The 21,825-nt window shown below is 41.7% G+C and overlaps 3 protein-coding genes across 5 annotated transcripts in view; all 3 read right to left on the bottom strand.

Moving 5' to 3' along the window:
- Nucleotides 1-2,601, bottom strand: part of rrn3 (RRN3 homolog, RNA polymerase I transcription factor) — a 16,591-nt gene extending 13,990 nt beyond the window's left edge. For 2 of the 3 annotated variants that reach the window (XM_076082082.1, XM_076082092.1), the window contains exons 1-6: nt 2,337-2,597; nt 2,102-2,158; nt 1,931-2,020; nt 1,650-1,779; nt 1,386-1,445; nt 245-308 (exon numbers count right to left, since the gene is read on the bottom strand). In XM_076082082.1, the coding sequence (XP_075938197.1) occupies nt 245-308; nt 1,386-1,445; nt 1,650-1,779; nt 1,931-2,020; nt 2,102-2,158; nt 2,337-2,432 (497 nt within the window). In that variant the 5' untranslated portion in view covers nt 2,433-2,597. Of the gene's footprint in view, nt 1-244; nt 309-1,385; nt 1,446-1,649; nt 1,780-1,930; nt 2,021-2,101; nt 2,159-2,336 lie in introns of all 3 variants that reach the window. The other variant, XR_012949693.1, reaches the window with a different exon arrangement.
- A 12,407-nt stretch (nt 2,602-15,008) lies between these two features.
- Nucleotides 15,009-15,533, bottom strand: LOC142938503 (transmembrane protein 238). The gene has a single exon (XM_076081725.1). The coding sequence runs from the start codon at nt 15,531-15,533 to the stop codon at nt 15,009-15,011; it is 525 nt and encodes a 174-aa protein (XP_075937840.1).
- A 4,408-nt stretch (nt 15,534-19,941) lies between these two features.
- Nucleotides 19,942-21,658, bottom strand: LOC142938708 (phosphoinositide-interacting protein-like). Its single transcript, XM_076082071.1, has one exon. The coding sequence runs from the start codon at nt 20,604-20,606 to the stop codon at nt 20,223-20,225; it is 384 nt and encodes a 127-aa protein (XP_075938186.1). The 5' UTR covers nt 20,607-21,658; the 3' UTR covers nt 19,942-20,222.
- Nucleotides 21,659-21,825: the final 167 nt, after the last annotated feature.

Below are 21,825 nucleotides of genomic sequence, written 5' to 3'. Positions count from 1 at the left end.
CATAATATCCATTTCTACACCGACGATACACAACTCTGCTGATAGAACATAATGACAACAGCCTTCAGAGTTACAGAGACATTAATAGTGGATGTGTGACAACCTTCTCCGGCTTACTCGGAGGTCATTCTCTTGTCAAGCCCTGTTATTCATTCCAAAGTTGTAAAAAGTCATAGAATAGAATATAGAAAACAAATAGCTGAGTGAAACCATACACACTAATAAAGCAATGAAAGTGACTTACCTTGGAACATATTTGGTGATGAGCTGCAACGCCTGGTGACACTGATTGAAGTTTCTGGGGAGGTCTAGACAAATCAAAGGAGCGGTAGAGTTTGTGTTCATCGCTCCATCACGAGTGATTAACCAGAGACTTTGAGGAGAAGGATGGGAGCCAGTGTCTCATTCATACTTCTCACTGTCTTAATGCTGCTTCACACCTTACCTGTGTGGTTCGGTTCAAACTAACTCAGGTCTGTTTGCCGGTTAGTCTGGTTCATTTGGGCTGCTGTGAAAACTGTCAATCCAACCTGAATTCTAACCATAACTGAACCTAGACCAGTGGAAGAGGTGGGACTCGGGCCACTTCCTCGTGGACTCTGGTGCGGTTTGTTTGTGGTGTGAAAGCAAACGAACCAACCACAGGATGGTTATGATAGCACACATGGGATTCCAGCTGATGTTGACAGCTAGACTACTATTAAATCCATCTGCTGATCGTGAAATCTGCTCAGGAGATCTAATAATTGATTTTCATAAGGCCATGTACATGAACTATTTATGCACATCAACACTGGTATTTCCCCCGATTAACACTTGAAAAGATGTTAAAAGTGCTTTGCTTGTATGTCTTAAGTTTAAGTTTATTGAAAAGTGTGTGACAGCGATCCCTCAGTATTATGCACTGAATCGTGAGAGTAAAAGACGCCGCATGCACGTGTCCGTGCGCTCCCTGACATTTGAACCAGTCATCTGGGAGTGTGCAAAGGGGCTTTTGTCCAGTCCCATTCTCTACCTGTTAGTCAGTACTTAAAACATGCAGTTGATTTCTAACAACACTAATAATCAGTTATTTCTTCTTAAATATTCACATCAGAAGCATTAAAGTGTTTCCCCACGTGGGTCCCGATGATTCAAACTGTCCAATCAGTGAGTTACCGGTCAGCCTGTATAACTTCATGTTGACTCCTCTTCAGTGTGAACAGGAACTGGACCTCAACTAAAATGGATGTTTTTGTTCCCTTGGTCCAGACCAAATGAACCCAACTACAGGTGAGAAAGCAGCCCAACACTCCCCAAGCCGCAGCAAGTAGTAAAACACCAAGGACACACCCTGGTCAGATGTAAAACATACTCAGTCCTGAAATAAGATGGAGGACACTTACTTTCATCTTCATCATCTGAATCGGAGATATCAACCCCTCCCTCACAGATAGTCACTCTCTCTGGAAACAAAAACACACAATATTACTCCACCAGTCACTGATGGTGAGATACAGTAAACATATCTCATGGTCTCACTTTGCCTTAACATTTAAACTGAAAACATACAAGGATGACAGTCAGGCAACACTAGATAGTTAAGAGCTTCAATTCTGTATTTATTGTAGAAACATTGGATTATTTTACCACCAGTCAGGGGAACCTACTGGGAGTAAAGTGGGAGACCACCATCTTGAGGCAGGCACACAGGTAGACAGTCTGTGCTGAGACCAGGTTACTGAGGAAGGCCATGTACTCCTCCACCACAGCCTGGCTCCGCCCCACCCACGGAAGCCTCTAGAAAACACACACACACAACCACAGAAGAGTTTCAGCCATTATTCAGTCAACTAATCCCTTCAGCTCTTAAGGCGGTCTGTGCACCCATGCAGCTGAAGACGATGAGCTACAACGAGCACTCTTCATGCTGTTGTCTTTGCACACTCACCAGGATGGTATAGATGAGCTGCTCGTGGTCCTTGGTGAGCTGGGTCACACAACTCCGAAATTCTTGAAGCCAGTTGATGATCTGGGCATCCTGTCAGGGGAGAGAGCTCATTAAGGAACACACACTACACAGATCCCAGGTCCCCTGAAACACTCAGGTGCTTTACTCTACCTTTATCTCGGGATCAGCCAGCTGGTGTTTCAGCAGCTCATAGTCACTGGAGTCTCCCTTCAAACGAGAGAAACAGCCAATCACAGACTGAAAGCTGCCAGTCTACAGTTCACGCGGTCCTTGTTAATATAATGTTCTTATTCATCATCGACATCTTCCAGAGATGTCCATGTTCACATGGCTGACATAAACACACAGCCCCAGCTCTGTTTGATAGCATGACGTTACCACTCACCCGTTTATGTTTAGCTAACGTTTCCACTACAGTGCCTCCAAATCTGACCGTCTTAACAGGAGGAGAGTTCAAAAAGTCCCGACCGTCCACCTCCATATTCCACCGTGTACTGCCTCAGGACACGAGTAATGATGTTGGTAGAGTTATGACAGTGTGTTGAAAACAACTGCTCGACGAAACCCTAGGTGTATTAGCGCATGTGTTCACTAGAGGAAGAGAACCACTTGTTTACGGAAGTGAATACAGGACTCGGGTGCCACATTCAAAGTCTTCCCATAAGCTTGACTCCAGGTAAAAGGTTCCGGTTGGCTCTGTGACCAGTCTTCTTCTTCTTCTTCTTCTTATTTGAGGTTTATTGGCGGTTGGCAAACAAGGAATTAGCGCATTACCGCCACCAACTGGTATGGAGTGTGGATCAGGATGTCTAATAGGCTACTTATATACAAAATTGAATTCAAAAGGAAAAGAAAAAATAAACAAAACAAAACAACGAGCTCATATTTTCTTAATAATATTAATTAATCTAAGATATTGAAATAATACTTGATAACACTCACTTTTTGAGTTCTTTTGCAAAATATCCACTATACCCAACCGTACATGTACAATTACATGCTCTATTATTTCCTCTTGCTCACAATAGTCACATTTCCCTGTTTCATGTTTACCTATTTATTTAAGCATACCGTTTAGGCCTGTATGTCCAAATCTAAGCCTTGATATCACCGTTTCCTCTCTCCTGTTCCTTCCTGCACATCTCATTTCTCCCACTTTCCTCTGAACTCGGTAAAACCATCGTCCTTTCCTGTCTTCTTCCCATAGTTTTATCTGCCATTTCATTTCCTATGACCCCAATATGTGCTGGTACCCATAGGAATATGACTGTCAGACCCATCATTTGAATTCTGTATTATGTTTGTTGTATTTCTATAAGGATGTCTGGTCTACTGTCTGAATGGCTGTTCTGTAATCTGGCTAATGATGAGCTTGAGTCTGAACAAATGATTGCCCTCAATGGTCTTGTGTCCTCTATTCACTGTAGTGCTGACATTATTGCCAGCATTTCCCCTGTGTACACTGATAGTCCCTCAGTGATCATTTTACCTATTTTAATATTAAATTCTGGGACAATAAATGCCACTCCTACCTTGTTTCCTAAATTCTTTGATGCATCTGTAAAAACCTGGATATAACTGTGGTAACTGTCGATATGTGCCTGTATTGTATGCCAATTGAAATGATCCGCTCTACCCTTGTTCTTCTTTTTTAATAACGTAAAGTCTACTGTGGCATCAGGAAGTATCCACGGTGCTATTGTTGGTAATGGGACTGTTGGACTGAAGTTTAATTTAGCTATGCCAAGTTCTGTTGCTTTCTGTGCTACTGTCCAGCCAAAGCTTCTTGTCTCCCTCCTCTCCTTTTCCCAGCAAGGTTCTAACGTTTCTTGTGTTGGATGTTCTTCACTGTGTCCCTGTAGATTTGCCCAATAACTCAATGCTAACTGTGTTCTTCTTAGTTCTAGCGGCATTTCACCCATTTCCACCTGTAATGCAGCTGTTGGGGTTGTTTTAAAGGCACCGCTGCATATTCTGGATATTATTCAATATCAGGCAATGGCCTGATATTGAATAATATCCAGTTTTTTAAGAGATGTGCTTGCTGCTGATCCATACACCACACAACCATAATCTAATATAGATCTAATTAATCCACTGTATATTGTTTTCAAAGCAGTTCTATCTGCCCCCCATTCACTTCCCACCAAACACCGCATTATATTTAATACTTTTTTACATGTATTCTCTACTTTATTATTATGTACAGCCCATGTGATCCTTTCGTCAAACCACAAACCTAAATATTTAAAGTGTTTTACTCTCTCCAATTCATGATTATATAGTTCTAGTTTTACTTCACTTCCAATTTGTCTCCTTGTAAAGAACATCGTCTTTGTCTTACTGAGAATTTAAAACCCCATTTATATGACCACTCTTCTACCTTCAAAATGGCTCTCTGCAGTTTGTTTACTATGAATTCCACATTTCTTCCCCTCTTCCAAATTGCCCCATCATCTGCAAATAGTGACGATCCCATTTTCAATTTCACTGAACACATCATTTATCATTATGGAGAATAGTAATGGACTGACAATACTACCTTGAGGTGTTCCATTTTCAATACCAAACTTTCCAGAATAGCTCTTTCCTACTCTGACTTCTATACATCTTTGTAATATAAAATCCTTTATCCATCCATACATTCGACCCTTAATACCTAACTTGCAGAGTCTAATTAATAACCCAATTATCTCCACATCATGTCATATGCTTTCTCTATGTCAAAGAAGACAGCCACAACACTTTCCTTGTTTACCTGTGCTTTCCTAATTTCATGTTCTAAACTTAAAGCTGGATCTATTGTACTTCTCCCTTTCCTGAATCCACTCTGGTATTTGGATATATATCCTTTACTTTCTACATAATATATTAATCTTTCATTTATCATTTTCTCCATTATTTTGCAGATATTTGATGTTAAAGCTATCGGTCTATAGTTCCTGGGTTCGTACAATCTTTACCGGGTTTGCGTATCAGGACTACAATGGCCTCCTTCCAGCTTTGAGGCAATTTCCCACCCTCCCAAACTTTATTATATAATTCGAGTAATATATCCTTAGAGGATTCACTTAGATTGCTTCATATTATATAACAAATCTGATCCTTGCCTGGTGCCGACGTTTTGGTTTTCTTGAGACATCGGCTAAGTTCTGTGTTTGTAAAAGGCTTGTTTAGCAGATCATTAGTATCTTCCTCTTGCTGTAATAAATGTTCATTCTCCATTATTGTAGCTTCCCTTCTCTTTTTACCTTCTTCACTAATATTATCTGAACTATGTATTTTAACAAAGGTTTTTGCCAACATCTCTGATTTCTCTGCATCTCTCACTGCTGTTGTTTCCCCATCATTTAGGACTGGATACCCAAACTCTCTTTTAATCCCATTCATTCTTTTTATCATTTTCCATAACGTATACATTTTTGTCTTCCTTCCTATTGAGTTACAACATTTCCTCCAACATTCCTTCTTTGTCTTTTTTATGATCCTCCTTACATTTGCTTGCAATTTTTTATATTCAATGAGGTTCTGAAAACTATGATTCTTTTTTCATACTTTAAAAGCTTTATTTCGAGATTTAATAGCTTCATCACATTCCTTAGTCCACCAAGGAACCATCTTCTGCTTATGCTTACCTCTTTCTTCTGCATGGACTGCTTTGCAGCCTCTAGAATAGCTTGACAAATAGAATCATTTACATTTTCTACATCTTCACTAATACACACTTTCTCCATTTCTTGATCACTAACCCTTCTACATTTCTCCCAGTCAGCACTGCTGAAAGACCATTTCTGTAGTCCTTCTGTCTCATACTCTTCTAAACTCTGCCCTATTTCAGTCATTATTGGATAATGGTCACTTCCTACTGTTGTTCCTCTTATTACCTCCCAGGAGCTAACACCTGCCAATGAATCAGATACTAAAGTAAGGTCTATTGCCGACTCTGTCCCTGTTATGATGTTAAATATTGTTCCAGTTCCATTATTTAAGCAAACTAAGTTTTTTATCTCCATTAATTCTTCTATCACCATTCCATTGTCATCATTACTATTACCCCATAATGTGCTATGAGCATTAAAATCTCCACAACATATCACTTTTCCTTCTAACTGTACAGCTAATTCATCAAGTAATTTGATGTGACCAGTCTTCGCTTCAGGGAACGGGGAGATATAGTTTATCAGTTTGGTGTTGGTTTTTGCTTTTGTGTGTATATTTTGCAGGGGGGGAAAATAGCCATATGCCAGGGGTTTGTGTAAAAGGAGACAATAAAAAATAAACATATGTTAAGCATTATTATCATGTACAATTCATATAACCATGTTATATAAAAGATGTAATCAAAACATAATGTTAACCTTGAAGTCTTTTGACTACAGTTCTGCAGACATAATAAAACCAAACAGCACATATTGAATGAATAAATGAAATATTAAATATTAAAATGAATGCTGTAATAAAACAATATGGAGAAATCTACCAACAATAATAGAATGACGACAACTCTAATATGGATACTTAATCTTCAAATACACTTATTTGTTGACGTTGTTTACAAAGTAGTTTGAAACAGATTCCCTCTTTGTGTAAAATCAGTGAAGTCAAAGGAAAGCTCCAACCGTATTTCTACAGGATCATGTTTCAAACGAATCTTCAGAGATTGCAAATGAAGTGGTGACATTTTCTAAATGAGGGATCTCATTTTCCTGCTCAAGGTTGATGGACTACATAAAATACATATCAGGGTAATAACCTTTTCTTCACTAGGTTCTCAATGTGCACTCTAAAAGATAGCCATACTCATCCACCCAGATACCTGGTACTTGTAGGATGATACTCTTTCAATTAGGTCTCTTCCTAAAACATGGATACCAGCGTTATCTAAGGGCTGATAGCCAAACCTGGAAAAGATAATGAATTTGGTTTTCTGAGCATTAAGAAGCAGCTTTAGACCAAACTATGAGGCCTGCAGCTGTTCAAAGGCAGTCTGGAGCTCATCAACAGCTGGACTGTGCAGAAGGAGCGTCTCTATTCCAAATGGAAATGAATGAGTTTTTGAAATATGACCAAACATCCTCAACAATGTTTCTTGTTTCTTGCATCCCATTCTTCAAAAAGCATTTGTCGCAAGTCAGCCAACGTGGTTGTGTTGGTCACTCTGGCACGAACAGCTGATCCCACAAGTGTTCAATGGGGTTGAGGTCAGGACTGATGGCAGGCCATTCCATCCTCTCCACTCCCACATTCTGGAGGTAGTCTCTGATAAACCGCTCTGTTTGGCATTGGCAGAGAAGACTTGGCAAATTTTTCATGGGCGCAACCCACATACTCAGCTCTGCTGCTCATCCCACAAATGCATGTTCCTTACAAATGTGGCACCATTTAAAAGGGAAATAAACAGGCTTTCCAACGGTATATGATTTATTGCCAAGAAGTATTGTTACAACAGAGAAATAATCTACCAAACACTAATTTCCTTACTTTTTGTGCTATGGTCACTAAGGCTTGGGCAAACAACTGTAGATGTGTACTTAGTTGGCCTATTGGTGAGAATAATATCAATTAGTGTTCCATTTTCCAATGACTTAGTGTTGAAAGAGAATACTTCTAACATTAAATTGCAAGAGGCCAATATGTTATCTACTTTTGAAGTCTGTCACTGGTATCATTAGGCTTTGTTTAGAAGGTATATTGCACAAGTCAAAGTGAAAGGAGAGACATCAAACGTTCCTGCTTCGTCCACGAGCAGGATCCAGAGAGGTGTAGAGGAGGAGCTGTTGGACCACGATGGCACCAGCTTCTCCCTGTGCAGGTGAATTTGGTTTTGGGGTCATTCAAGGGTTTTGACTTCAAAATATGCAATTTTACATCTTGTTGGACCATTACTATTACTGTAGGAGCCATTAGTTATGTCTGTGTATTATGTCTGTTTATATTGGGAGCCTACATCAAGTTGAGTAAATTGTATGGGGCACAGGTGCATCAGTCAGGGATGATGGGTGACGAGGAGATCACACGGTTTTTACCGCTCACAAGTCACACCGGAGAGACACCAGGAAGAGAAGTCAGTCATCATATCATCACGTGGAAACGGAAATTCTAATTAAAGGGGAATCTCACCTAAAAGTGAAAGAGCATGGAATCTCTTTATTGAAGCGAGTAAGGAACATGATCTTCTCCCGCACCCAGCCGAGTGGCTAGTTGCTGGAATTAGTCACTATAATTACTACAGATAACACCCGAAAGCTTAAAGACAAAACTTGCTGTAGTTAAATAATTATTTCATTGTTTACACATACCACAGCCTTTGTCTGAACATTACATTTTTCTGGCATTGTTTGCCCTGTAAAATCAAATGATGTAAATGAAACGAGCAGATTCATTATTTATTGTTCACACATAAATCACAGCACTCTTATCTCCCTCCTCCGTGCCGCGCGTCTGCTTGTGTGCTCTCCACTTTGTTTAGGTTTCCATGTTTGTGAGTGCTGAGCCGTCATGAATCACCTGGAGGACCTGATATGAAGGAGGCAGAAAAGAGTTCACACGTAGGCTCACTTTGGTTTCAGCTCAGCACTAGCTCGGCATCTGAGCCTCCCACATCCCAGGTCACGAAACTCGATTGTGAAATCACTTTCCCATTCCTCGTACAACAAATTCAGACTATTGGCACCAGCCTCCGACCATGTCGACCGCGGTCCCACAGCTTTCAGCAACCATCTTCAACCAACCCCGACCATATCATTAAGGTTCTCTGGCCGCTGGTCTTCCCCCACATACCTCACATACATCCATTCCACTCCACATCATCAGAGCTTCCGAAGAGACAGCCCCCCCACTCAAGAGTCTCCACTCACCTGCCACCAGACGTCAGCGGTCCATCATGGCTCTCCTCCATCCATCATTCCAGGACCCTCTTTACTCTCCTTGTTCCTTTACCCAACATGCTTCCACTAGCTCAGATTATGGAAAACAACAAAGTGTGTTATCATAATTATGCAGACGACACACAAATCTACATAACTATGTCACCAGGGGACTATAATCCCATACAAGGGCTGGGTAACTGCATTGAACAAATCAACAACTAGATGTGCCGGAATGTTCTTCAATTAAACAAAGATAAAACAGAAGTAATTGTTTTTGGTACCAAGGACGAACGATTGAAAATCACCGCTCAGCTTCAATCACTGATGTTAAAACCCACAAACCAAGCAAGAAGAATACATCAAGGATTAGAGGACTTATGTCTCAACAGGATTTGGAAAAACTTGTCCATGCATTTATCTTCAGCAGACTGGACTACTGTAACGATGTGTTTACAGGTCTCTGTACAAAGTCAATCAGAACGCTGCAGCTGATTCAGAACGCTGCAGCTCGAGTCCTCACTAAGACCAGGAGGGTGGATCACATCACTCCAGTTCTGAGGTCTTTGCACTGGCTTCCTGTCCAACAAAGAATTGACTTTAAAATCCTGCTGTTGGTTTATAAAGCACTGAATGGTTTAGGGCCAAAATACATCTCTGATCTGCTGCTACCTTATGAACCATCCCGACCCCTTAGGTCGTCTGGGACCGGTCTACTTTCTGTTCCCAGAGTCAGAACTAAACATGGAGAAGCAGCGTTCAGTGTTTCTGCTCCACACATCTGGAACAAAGTCCCAGAAAGCTGCAGGTCTGCTGAGACCCTCAGCTCCTTTACATCAAGATTGAAGACTTTTCTGTTTGCTGCTGCCTTTAATTGAACCAGATTCAAGGATATTAATTTCCTGCATTTCTGCATTTTACTACTGTATTTTATTTCTTACACTGCTTTTTAGTGTTGTAATGACTGTTTTTAATGTTTCAATCAATGTTATTAATTGTTTTTAAATCTCCTTTTCTTTTGCCTTATGTTTTGATGCTTTTAATGGTTTTATGTGAAGCACTTTGAATTACCTTGTTGTTGAAATGTGCTATACAAATAAACTTGCCTTGCCTTGCCTTACATCCCTTCATCCCACGACCCTCATCCCTTCATCCCTTCATCCCTTACACTACATCCCTTCATCCCACGACCCTCATCCCTTTATCCCTTCATCCCTTCATCCCTTACACTACATCCCTTCATCCCACGACCCTCATACCTTCACCCCTTACACTTCATCCCTTCATCCCACGACCCTCATACCTTCACCCCTTACACTTCATCCCTTCATCCCACGACCCTCATACCTTCACCCCTTACACTTCATCCCTTCATCCCATGACCCTCGTCCTTTCATCCCCTACCCTCATCCCTTCATCCCCTACCCTCATCTCTTCGACCCTTACCCTACATCCCTCTATCTCACGACACTCATCCCTTCATCCCTTACACTACATCCCTTCATGTATTTATAATCCTATAATAATATGATAATATATGGTCACCATAGGGTTTGAGTCAGGAGGAGTAGTGCATCAGAGTTCTGTCCTAAAGGATTCAGTGTGCCTCGTCCTGTGAAACTACCACCACTCATCTCTGCTCCTTATAGCTCCGCTGCTGTTGTTCCTTTTTGTCACACTGATGGAGCATTATGCTTTTTTAAAATTGTGTTTACATGTAATACAATGTTATTTTGATGGGTTAACTAAAGTAAGGAATTGCATACTCTCCCCCTCTTTGGAACTAATGATCCACAGTAAGTTGTCACAGTACATTTATTTGTCCCCCTTCTTTTCTGTGTAGTTGTAGAAACCGTAGTATTGCAGTACTGCACAGCACAGCTACAGGAAGAGGAAACCGCAATATAATAAAACCAGCAGGTTCCAAAGGTTAGACACTGAGGCCTGTTATCAGTGGGTGGGAATGAGGAAGTCTGCTGCCAGCTACACACAGCTAGTTAACCACCTGCACCCATTTCATTTATTGATGACATCACATATTCATATTCAGCTTTCCCTGCGTAACATGTCAGCTGCTGCAACAACTTAAAGTGGAAAGAAAGATCAGAACGTCCCACCTAACCAGAAACATATATAGAAATCATTTAGTAGGGTGAGGGTCACAGCAAAAACCTGGAGCCTGATCCAATCACATTTACTGCTGTTGTCACAGCAGAAGCTCCTGCTTTATGACACTACCTCACAGATATGTCTTTGTTTATCCTAGAGATTCTATTTTGCATCGTACTGTACTCAAATGAAAGTTAAGAAAGTTTGAATGAATGGATTTTCATTTCAGGCTCTTCCTATCCGTTGTGCTGCATGTCATGTGTATGTGGTTGAGGCAGAGACGATCGATGAAGGTCAGACATTGAACTCGAGTAGTCAGGTTCAGGATAGCTCGTTGATCAGGCCATAGGACCTGAACAAATCAGGTGAACGGTACCTCTGCAAGCATGGACGCCTGGCCAATCCTAGCGCTCGAATGCTACGCAGGGCGGGTCTTGCCAAGAAAAGCAGTGTGATTCATAAGAATGCGTAATTACCAGTTTGGACCAGACGCGCACAATCACATGGGTGAGGTTGAGCACCGGCGAGGAAGGCCCATGAAAAAATAAATGAAAAAATAAATAAAACTCAGCGGGTCAGAACAGTCTGCTCGGTGTGGAAGGACCTCCTCGTGAGACCTCCCTCCGGCTCTAGGTCGGCTTAGAAAGGCCGTCATGAAATCACCATCCATATCATTACAATCAATGTGTTTATGAATGAATTGTTTAGAACAACACAAGGCATCGCACTGAAGCATTTAACTTTAAATTGTAGCCTACAACATTTCCTTCATGACCTCCCCGAGGTCCACCCACCATAGTCTCACAAAATCCTTTGGGAAACACGGGTGTAGCCGGTTATCATTTTAGCAGAGCAGTGTCACATTTCATTTATAACTAGGCCACTAAAGGAAGCACAATAAAAGTTATGTTGGTGGCATTTACTTTGATTTGGGCCCCCGCAGCCTTAAAACATAAACCCTCGCCTATGACTATGACTGATATTGGATGGAGAGCTGACGCCCGTGGGATTACTCAAACCTTCAATAACTGATTTTAGATCACTTGAGACAAAAAGTTGTGAACACAACATTAACATATTATCACATTTTAAGTTGACTTGGCAAACTTGTTAGCAAACCGTTACATATTTACACAAACAACATTGTTATTTGGAGTTGTGTTTGTGTCACTTGATGAATGTAACATTCACTCTCCTTTTAGCTGTTTTGGTCGAACTCCTGGGGGAGGTCTCTCTTCAGCTGTTACATGCTCCTTCCTTGAGATGCTGTTCACCAGCTCCCTCACTGTCTGCTGTAGAAAAACTGTATGAATTCACTTCACTGATGTAAATGCTAAATGGACTGTACTTGTTTCTCTCTTTTCTAGTCTTCCGACCACTCAAAGCTCTTTAACACTACATGTCATCATTCACCCATTCACATCCATTCATAACTGATGGCTACCATGTAAGGCACCACCTGTCCATCAGATCTAGCTAATATTCATAACCATTCATACACCGTTGGCACAACTACGGGAGTCCTTTGGGTGAGCCACAGACTCCTGTTGATGTGTCAACAGACGGATTTGTGTAAAAACTGAATTATTTGTTAAATAAGTATATGTTTTGTTCAGGAAGGAGAGAGATGGGACTCCATAACTAGTAGCATACGTTCTTAAGGTTAAATGTCGATTGTTATTGTATAATTCACACTCTGAGTGAATCCAGATGTTGTCTTTCCACTGGAGGAATCAAATCCCACTGATGTAAGATATTGCTGGATAATGACACTTATGTAGTGATGTGGCACTCACGGAGTACTGCACCAGAGATAGGATGGTTTAACTCATGATGCAGTGGTGCATTGTTAGCTCTTTATAAGAACACATTAGATATATACACAAAATCATAACAAGACAGTTTCGTCACACAAAGCAGTCATCACATACACACAGATACATTAAGTCACAAATATGAAGTGAAAATATCTCTGATGTCTTTTGATCTCACAGACTGAATGGATGCTGCTATACTGATTAAAACATAACATTTATTAGAAAAATACATTGAAATAAAGCTGTACTCAGCAACACATTATCTAAATATCATCGTCTATTTTTTTTTTTGACAAATGTTTTTAATTGTCTTTTCCACAATACACAAACACAGGACAGAACAAGGCACATCAAAAGGTACACAAAGGCACTTGGAGATATTTCAAATAAAGATATCAATGGCATGTGTTGTTGGGCGTTACTGACTGTTTCTCAGCAGAAACAAAAATAAAAATAACAGTAGAGGGTGACATATGTACATGCACAGATAGATACATATTATACCCCACAAATAGAATGCTCCCACATTCCCTAATGTGACCAGTGAGAGAAGAGAGAAACGGGGAAGGGAAACACAAAAAAACAAAAAGGAAACCGGTAGACTATATGGTTACAACAAAATCTTCCCCCTCCAGAAACTCCATAAATGAGCCCCAAATCTTTGCAAAGATGTTATATTTCCCTTTAACTGCATATGTAAGTTTCTCTAGGGCAAGGCACTGTATCAGTCCCTCTATCCAATTTCATTTGCTCGGCCTGTGAACAGATTTCCAAGCCATTGCAATTTTATGTTCAGCTTCAAGAAGACAAAATATGACCGTCTTCTTTTTGCTACTGTTAAGTGTACAGTTTACTGGGAAACACCCAAAGAGACAGAGTTTTGGACATAATGGTAGTTGTTCGTTGATACAAATAGATACAATTGTAATAATCTCTTTCCAGAAATCTTGAATGAGGGTGCATTCCCAAAGGCAATGAGATAAGCTACCTTTATGTATACCACATTTAACACAAGCATCCGGTGTATTGGGGTACATGCGATGCAGTAACTCTGAAGTAATGTATGTTCTCATCACCCATTCATACTGGAGAAGCTTGAACCTCGAGTTTATTGTTTGGAGTAAACTCTGTAGACATATGTCCTGCCACTCTTCTACAGTGATTTCTTCATTTAGGTCTGAACACCATGCATCGTCTATTATTAATAATTTCTCATTGAACACACCAACAGTAGAAGAGTTGAGCATGAAGTGGAGGCAGCTGAAGACGGTAGGGCAGGCTCTCTTGTCTGTGGGTAGAGAACAGAGGACACGTCATCATTAGTGTGTGTGCACAGACACAGTGGACATGAGCTGTGTTGGGATCAGACAGCCAGCTATTGTTTAAACTAAAGGCTTGTCTTAGTGAGCACTGAACTGGTTAATCATTAATCCAGTGATAAGATTCTTATCTGCCGCAACACAAGTCGTCCTTTCAGTTCTGCATTTAAACTGCATCAAAGAAAGAAAATGAAAACTAGATATTTTTATAGGTAACATCAAAAACACAAATACATCTGAACATTCACTTGCATTGATATACAAGTAATAACAACAATAAAAGCTTTTGTTGGATCAAATTTAGCTTTATTTCTATAATATTGTGCCATGAGGTGCCAATGTAAAAATATTTATTATATATAAAAAATGGTCAAAGTGAACTTTTAGAAGGGAGTGAGGACATTGTAATGTTACTGGGAATTTGGGTTTGAATGACCTGAAGATTTACAGAAAATATAATTGCACAGTTAAAATACATAAAAACGAAACAAAAGGTTAAACAATGATAATAGAAAATGTGCATTTTTGTGGCAAGTAAAGTTTTCTTTGTTGGAGAATTTGACCTCAGTACTTCTTAAATCCTGGCTGTTGTTACATGTGCTGACCTTGGAAGTTGAGTGACCAAACGTATAAATATATCTAAAAATGAGAATTCTTTGTTATCTGACCGCTTCCAAAAATCACCATTTTAGTGGTACATTTTTGTAAGTTTCTAGTTCTTTATTATCATAAACAGTTAGAGTTACAGTGACGCAGGTCATTCTTAGTGTTCTCTATTTCCAAAGTCTAATTGGAATTTAAGACATAAAATAGTGCTGCAGTAAAATATAGGAATACAATATAATAGAGTTCTGTAATAATGTGTGTACACACACACACACACACACATGTAACTACATATACGTTACAGGTGGTTTTGTGTGAAGGCCTCACCTGTCGGCCTACACTATGTAGGTGAGGTCTCTGTTGTTGTGTGCGGCATTTCTACGTCACAGCTTGCCACTGATGAGACAGTACTGTGCGGGGTATCCTCCTGTGGGGTCATCGTTGCCATGGCAACGGCCACCTGCTCCACCAGCGTTGGCCCCCCGGCTGACCTCTGCGTGCGGTCCGCGCGGGTGCCAGACGGCGCTCCGTTCCTCCGGAGCGAGGTCCTGATGCCGCTGGACACGCGGCTGGAGAGGCGCCTCACTGCGCCGCTGATGCCGCTCAAAGCGCCCTTGTCCTTCTTCAGTAACCCGACATCATCCTCAAGCTCCGCCGGGGGAACCTCAATGTTCCCTGAGTACCAGAACACCCACCAGATGAGGCTGAGGAAGATCACGATGGCTCCCGCGTAGATGAGCAGGTCATAGAAGAACACGTTCACGAACACCCCGATGAGAAGCACGAGCAGTCCCACGATGTCAAAGGCTACCGCGAGCCAGAAACAGCACACACAGCGACCCAGACCCCGGTAGACCGGCTCCATGTCAGCACACAGTAGGCTGACGGGACGCTCCGACAGTTAGCGCTTTTCTCCCGGAGCCTTTGTGCCCTGGCATTGAGTTTCCGAGCGCTGTAAGGTGAGTCAGGTGAGGCGCTCAGCCTCGCTCAGGACAGGTAGTGTGCCGCACACACTCAGAGGAGGGGCGTGGTGCCGAGGGGGGAGGGGCTCAACCCCTACCTGGCCGGTGAGGGTTTGTGATTCAGCAGCAATTTGAACAGGTGAGTGTAGCCGAGAATGTGTGCTTGTTCAGGCCTGGTCTCCTTCTCCTCTGACCGTTCAGGACACACATAACTGTCCCCAGGACAGGGGACCGTACATGTCGTCCCTATGTCTCTCTCCCTCATTTCCTGTCTGTCTGTTATCTCAGCTGTCACTATCAAATAAAGACATAGGTTCAAAAATAATACATGGTTATCATCGTGACATTTATATTTCTTCACAATAATAATTAATCTCTCTTTGCAAACGTGTTCATTTAAATTTGATGTGCTGTATAGATTATTTCTAAAATGATATAAGCAATTAGACAGCTGCACATATTACTCATATTTGTAGTTACTGACCTTCCCATAGTGTTGCTATCTAGCCGTCCTCAAATGATCTTTTTTTACAAACCAGGACGTACTCTGGTACTCTGTGCTACATTAATACAGTTGAATCAAATATAAATAATCTTGTATCATGGAACAGAGAGTTATTGTGTCCATCAGCTCCGTATCAGCATTAATGGGGGTTGGTATCGAGCGTCAGTGGTTGAAGACCTAAGCTGCTCTCCACTGTTGAATCAACGTCAAAAAACTGAAAAACAGGCCACATTTACACACTTGTAGACATGTTGGCATCAGTGTATTGTTGTGGTATTTGTTGAGTATTTTCTGTTGTATTTGCATTCTGCACACAGACAGATGGTCTGTGTGCATCCGCCGGTCTTTGGCCTGGAGCCACAGGACTGTGTGTGTGTGTGTGTGTGGGGGGGGGGGGGGGGGGGGGGTAGTTTGGGTGGTCTGCACCAGCGGCCATGTTGATCTGAGAACAATCAGAGATGGATATGTCCAGTGGCATTGCTCTGCCTCAGTAATCCGGTTCTAAAGGATTTACACAGCCCACCAGCAGCCACAGCGGCTTATGGAGAAGATGACAAATAAATAAATAAAGTAGAGCAACAGCCAACCAGGATACAATGAGACAGATGGTCAGCAGAAAATGACCCGCGTGGGACGGCCTGTGTGACATATTCGTCAAATGAAATAGAGAAAATGAACACAGGAGATATGACATCTACAAACAGGGTTCTCAACCTTTTATAACTTAAGGTCCACTTGTGATTGTTAAAAATATCCAAGGACCACCATCCCAAATAATTAATGAAAACAAAAAAAAACATGAGAAAATATAATCTGTAAACATGTGTTATGTAATGACCAAAATAAATATTCTGTTGACCCTCACCGCCCCTGCCTGTCATTATGAATCCATATTTAATGTATTCAGGGTCCTTTCATCGGAGAGAACGTTAGCAGAGACACGTTTGTCTCTAATGATTGGAGTTGTGATATTCAAATGGAACTGCTGACATTTTGCTTTGTTTGAATTTGTATCTTTATAATTCTTGAGAACATAAACATAACTTTGTACATTACTAAAGACATTTTATATATTTTAATCTAACCTTTTGGCAGTACCTCCCAGCTGGCCTACAACATGAAATCACTTTAAGACCTGCATGGTCTTCATATGTAGAGGTCTTCATTTGGTCTTCATTTACACTTTGTCCCACAGGGACAGCAGTAATAGTGTTTAATATATTAAAGGTTATTAAAGGCTCCTTTAAAAAGGTCTTTACTGCCTGTTTCAGTCCCTTTGGTTAGAAGCAGTTACACTATACCTATAGGGCTTCTCTGGTTAGTTTGGGGACTCTCAAAGGCCTGGTTCCAGACCTCTGATCCACAGCTTTAACCAGTGGATCATCCACTGGTTAAAGCTGACCTGTGTTCAGTCAGCTCTGCTGTGCTCATGGACAGCTGTGTCTCTGGTTGGAGAGACAGTTGGCCAATCAGAGCTTTGTTAGCAGTATTAAGAATGAGGACGTCATCTTCAGTCAGAGCTGAAAAATGTCCTTAAAAACTGCATCAAGTGTGAATAATGGGGGAGACTGTCGTCCTTCTATCAGAGGATCGGCGGTTCGATCCCCGGCTCCGCTAGTCCATGTGTCCTTGGGACACTTAACCCCAAATTACTCCCGCAGGCTGTTCCTGCGGTGTATGAATGTTATGGTCCTGATGGGCAGGTGGTACCTTGCATGGTAGCCCTGTCATCAGTGGATGAATGGGTGAATGATGTCATGTAGTGTTAAAGAGCTTTGAGTGGTCAGAAGACTAGAAAAGAGAGAAACAAGTACAGCCCATTTACTATTTAACATAAGATGGATCTAGCTGAACAACACATAGAGAGATCACTTCTCATGCTGATCTGACACAACAAACATTGAGCTAGCCAGTCTGTCAAACATGTTTCATTCATCATGCAAGGTATACATGTCTGTACATGCCCAGTGTTAACGGTAAAAGCGTGAACGTTTCTGTTTGATCTCCGCAGTGGTGACCGATGGTTCCACGCCAGGGTTTACATGACCTCTTACACCTGCTCAGGCTGCACCCCCCTCTTATGACCGTCTACAGCAGGGGTGCCCAATACGTCGCGGAGGTAGTGCGGGTAGATCGCATGCCATTCAAAAAAAATGAGATGTCCTCATGGCATTTGCCACTTGATTTTCTAACACACGGGTCACCACGTATGCGCGGTCAACCGCGCGAGCTACCGCAAAACTCCGGCGAGCTAATTAGTTAGCCTTCCAATTTATTTCTACTAAAGAAGCTAAAGCTGCAGCGCCATGATTTGGGAAACTTCCAAAACCTCGCGTCAGAACTGGAGACTCAACGGACGGCGTGTGCGTAACTTGACAGTGCGCGCTACACAGAGCAGATTGACAAGTGTCTGTCAGAGTTTGACAAACGCTTTCGAGACTTTGCTTTACTCGAGCCAGTTGCTACACTTATGTGCTGCACATTTGGGGAAGATATTGAGGTTGATTCACTCGCATCAAAAATTGCAACGCTGTTTCACCTGAACTCGTCTGGAGTGGAGGATGAGATTTGGACACTGCAAGCTGACATTCAGCTGAAGTCCAGGGCTCATGGACAGTTTTCTCACAGAGGAAAAGTACCCAAACATGAGGACATGTGATCCCTTCTTGACTGCATTATTCGGCTCTACTCATTTATGTGAGTCAGCCTTTTCCCACATGAAGAACATTAAGTCCAAACACCGTTCCACCATGACTGATGATCATTTGAAGTCTGCTTGAGGCGGGCTACCAGCAGCTACTGTCCGGACTATGCTACTCTGGCCAATCCCATTCAGTGCAAGTCATCAGAGTAAGGTAATGACCAAACATGTACAGAATTGTATTGTGCCATAAGGGTTCATGCAGTTATGCAAGGTACGCCAACATATATTGTAAATATAAAGTATACTCAGTATATATATATATATATATATATATATATAAATAGATATTCAGCATTTTTAATGTTGGTAGATCATTTTGACTTGGTCATTTTAAAAGTAGCTCGCAAGCCGAAAAAGTGTGGGCACCCCTGGTCTACAGCGTGGAAGTCTGGCTGTGATGGTCCACCACTGACGGCTCTGCCTTTGGTATGTAAGAATTTAATACCATTTCTTACTGGTCTACTAAACCTCTTAATAACAAAGATAAAGTTTCACATGTTCTATTGTCAAATGGAATGATAAAGATAAGAGTATCAGTAGTAGTCTGAAGTGAGGGCAACTGTTTATTCCAGTTTAAAGAGTGGAGAGGAGGCCAGTAACACAGGGCTGTGATATCACAAGTACAACAAAAGAAAAGTCTTGTCACTCTGGTCTCACTATAAACCACAGGAAACGAGAACTGCTTTGAGACACCAGTCACTAACTTGTTAAGACGCAATGATGTTAAAGTCTAACATGTTTGTAGCCAACTGGCTGGTCTACCAAACGCTGCTGCAGCTTCCAGGTCGACTGCAACAAACAAATACTTTGAAGGCTTATTCTATTTCTACTTATTTTTAGTCTAATATGTTCATTATTTCCTCACCAGAATGTTATTCCTGGCACTGTGCAGAGTTGATGCTCAGAGAAAACCCTTTTCAGATAAACGTCAGGATTAAGTATTGGTTGTTCATTCTTAGGCTAAATGAAGCATTTTAAAACACAGAGGTCTATAGGACACAAGGTGTTCACAGGACAGGGAGATAATATGTTCTAACAATCTAACAGAAGAGTCAGCTAAATAAAGAAAAAAGAAAAATCCATTTTGTAAAATATGTTTTTATTCTTCATGACCTCAGTATTTCTAAAATCCTACGTACCCAGACTGATTAGCTTAACAAACAGAAAACGGCTTGTCGTGATCTCGATGTCAGACTGATGGTAATCCAGACAAATCCAAGTTAAGAATGCTCACTGAGGCCAAGACATCCTGACTGTTAGTCCCTGCTATGGGTCAAGCTCCAAAACCACCAGATCCTACACTCCCACAGAGTGTGACCTCACACTTTAGTTCACATCACTTTGTGCTTTCAGAGCAGATGGTTACTGGTTCAGGGTTCCCCATCAGTGGTGCTTGTGCTCCACCTGGTCCCCCTTGCCATGGTTGACCTCAGTGAGTGGCTGTTGCTCCAGGCTCTGTTTGAGCACAGGGACCCAGACCAGGCCGGTGACCAGGAACATCAGACCCACAAAGAGGAACAGCGGCCCCAGCAGGTAGGGGACATTGCCCACCTGGGTGAAGGAGAGCAGGGCCAAGGTTGTTCCCGATACAAACAGCAGCGCACCAACACTGATGGCCACGATGGGCTTAAAGTAGAGGAGCCAGCAGGATGGAACCAGACCGCCCTGACAGCCAAGTGACTTCCTGTCCAGGAGAGGGTTGAGCGGTGTGGAGGCTTCAGTGTCCTCCCCATCCATGGTTGATATAGGGACTGATGTGGAGAGCATGGTCACACTGGGGGACACTGCAGAGACTAGATGCACAACACCACAGATCACTCAGTCTGATAGGTACAGAATGCATTCTGGCATTATTCTACATTTGGATTATTGTTCACAAATCCCATGAAAAGACCACACCAATACTGTCCCCACCCTGTTTGTGTCTCAGTCCTAAACCCATCGCTTCCTACTGAAGATGCCAATCTTTACACTTTATGTAGTTGATTTTTAGTCCACCACTTTGTTTCATGCTGAAATATCCAAACATTTGGATAAATGTTCCCCTTAGGATGAATTGTAATAACTTTATCAGGTCAACGTTCTAATGTGTCCGATACTTTGGTTTATGACCAAACACCCAAGAACTACTGACGTTCCCATGAGCTGGGCTCTGTTCACTAACTATCTAATGTTAGCATGCTAACACACGAAAATAAGATGATCTTGGTAAACACAGCTGTTAAATATACATTAGCATTTAGCTCAAAGCACAGAGGGTCTTAATGACCAGTTTCCACATAAAAACGTGTTTCCATGTTGAAGGACAGCAGAAACAATGAGTGAGCCAACAGCTGGTGGACGATGTAGACGTGGATGAACTCTTCCTCACCAGCTCCAATCACTGCACACACTCACTGTCCTCAGCTGTAATAATGGACTGAATATTGGCTGAATTCCATTTAGCTGCCCCAGTTTCAGGGTACCGGTGTTCTTCATGCATGTTCACGTTGTCATGACTTGCAGAATAGAATGTTATTGGAACCTGCTTCTTCCACTACGACGGTCCAAATGTCTGCTGATAAATAGATCTGTGGAGCTCTAGGACAATAGAATCAGGTCGTCTGTACCACACTCTGGATACAAACACATTACGTGTTAGTAGGACACATGCATTGTTGGTTTCATGGGATTTGTAGTCAATAGAAATATAGAATAATAGATATTTTATAAGAAGCACTGACATTTTTTTAAAATAGTTTTCTATTCTAGTTGTGAGATGAGACTTTTCAGGAAACCTGTTGCAAAACTAAATAGAAAACATGCAAGAAGCCTGAACTTCAGTACAGAAACTATCATCTAGCACAAAAGCAGATTCAGCATGAACGACGACGGCATCTCCTCAGTCTGACAGAATAAATCCATAGTGATCCATAGTGAGGATTCATGTGAACGGTCAGAGGCATTTAATCCAGCATCATGTCATCAGCCACATCAAATAAACATA

Source organism: Anarhichas minor, unplaced genomic scaffold (assembly GCF_050575085.1).
Source record: "Anarhichas minor isolate MPS153535 unplaced genomic scaffold, ASM5057508v1 ptg000007l, whole genome shotgun sequence".
In the NCBI taxonomy this organism is placed as follows: domain Eukaryota; kingdom Metazoa; phylum Chordata; class Actinopteri; order Perciformes; family Anarhichadidae; genus Anarhichas; species Anarhichas minor.
Note: the sequence above shows the minus strand (reverse complement) of the source record. Positions and strands in the feature narration are given on the sequence as shown.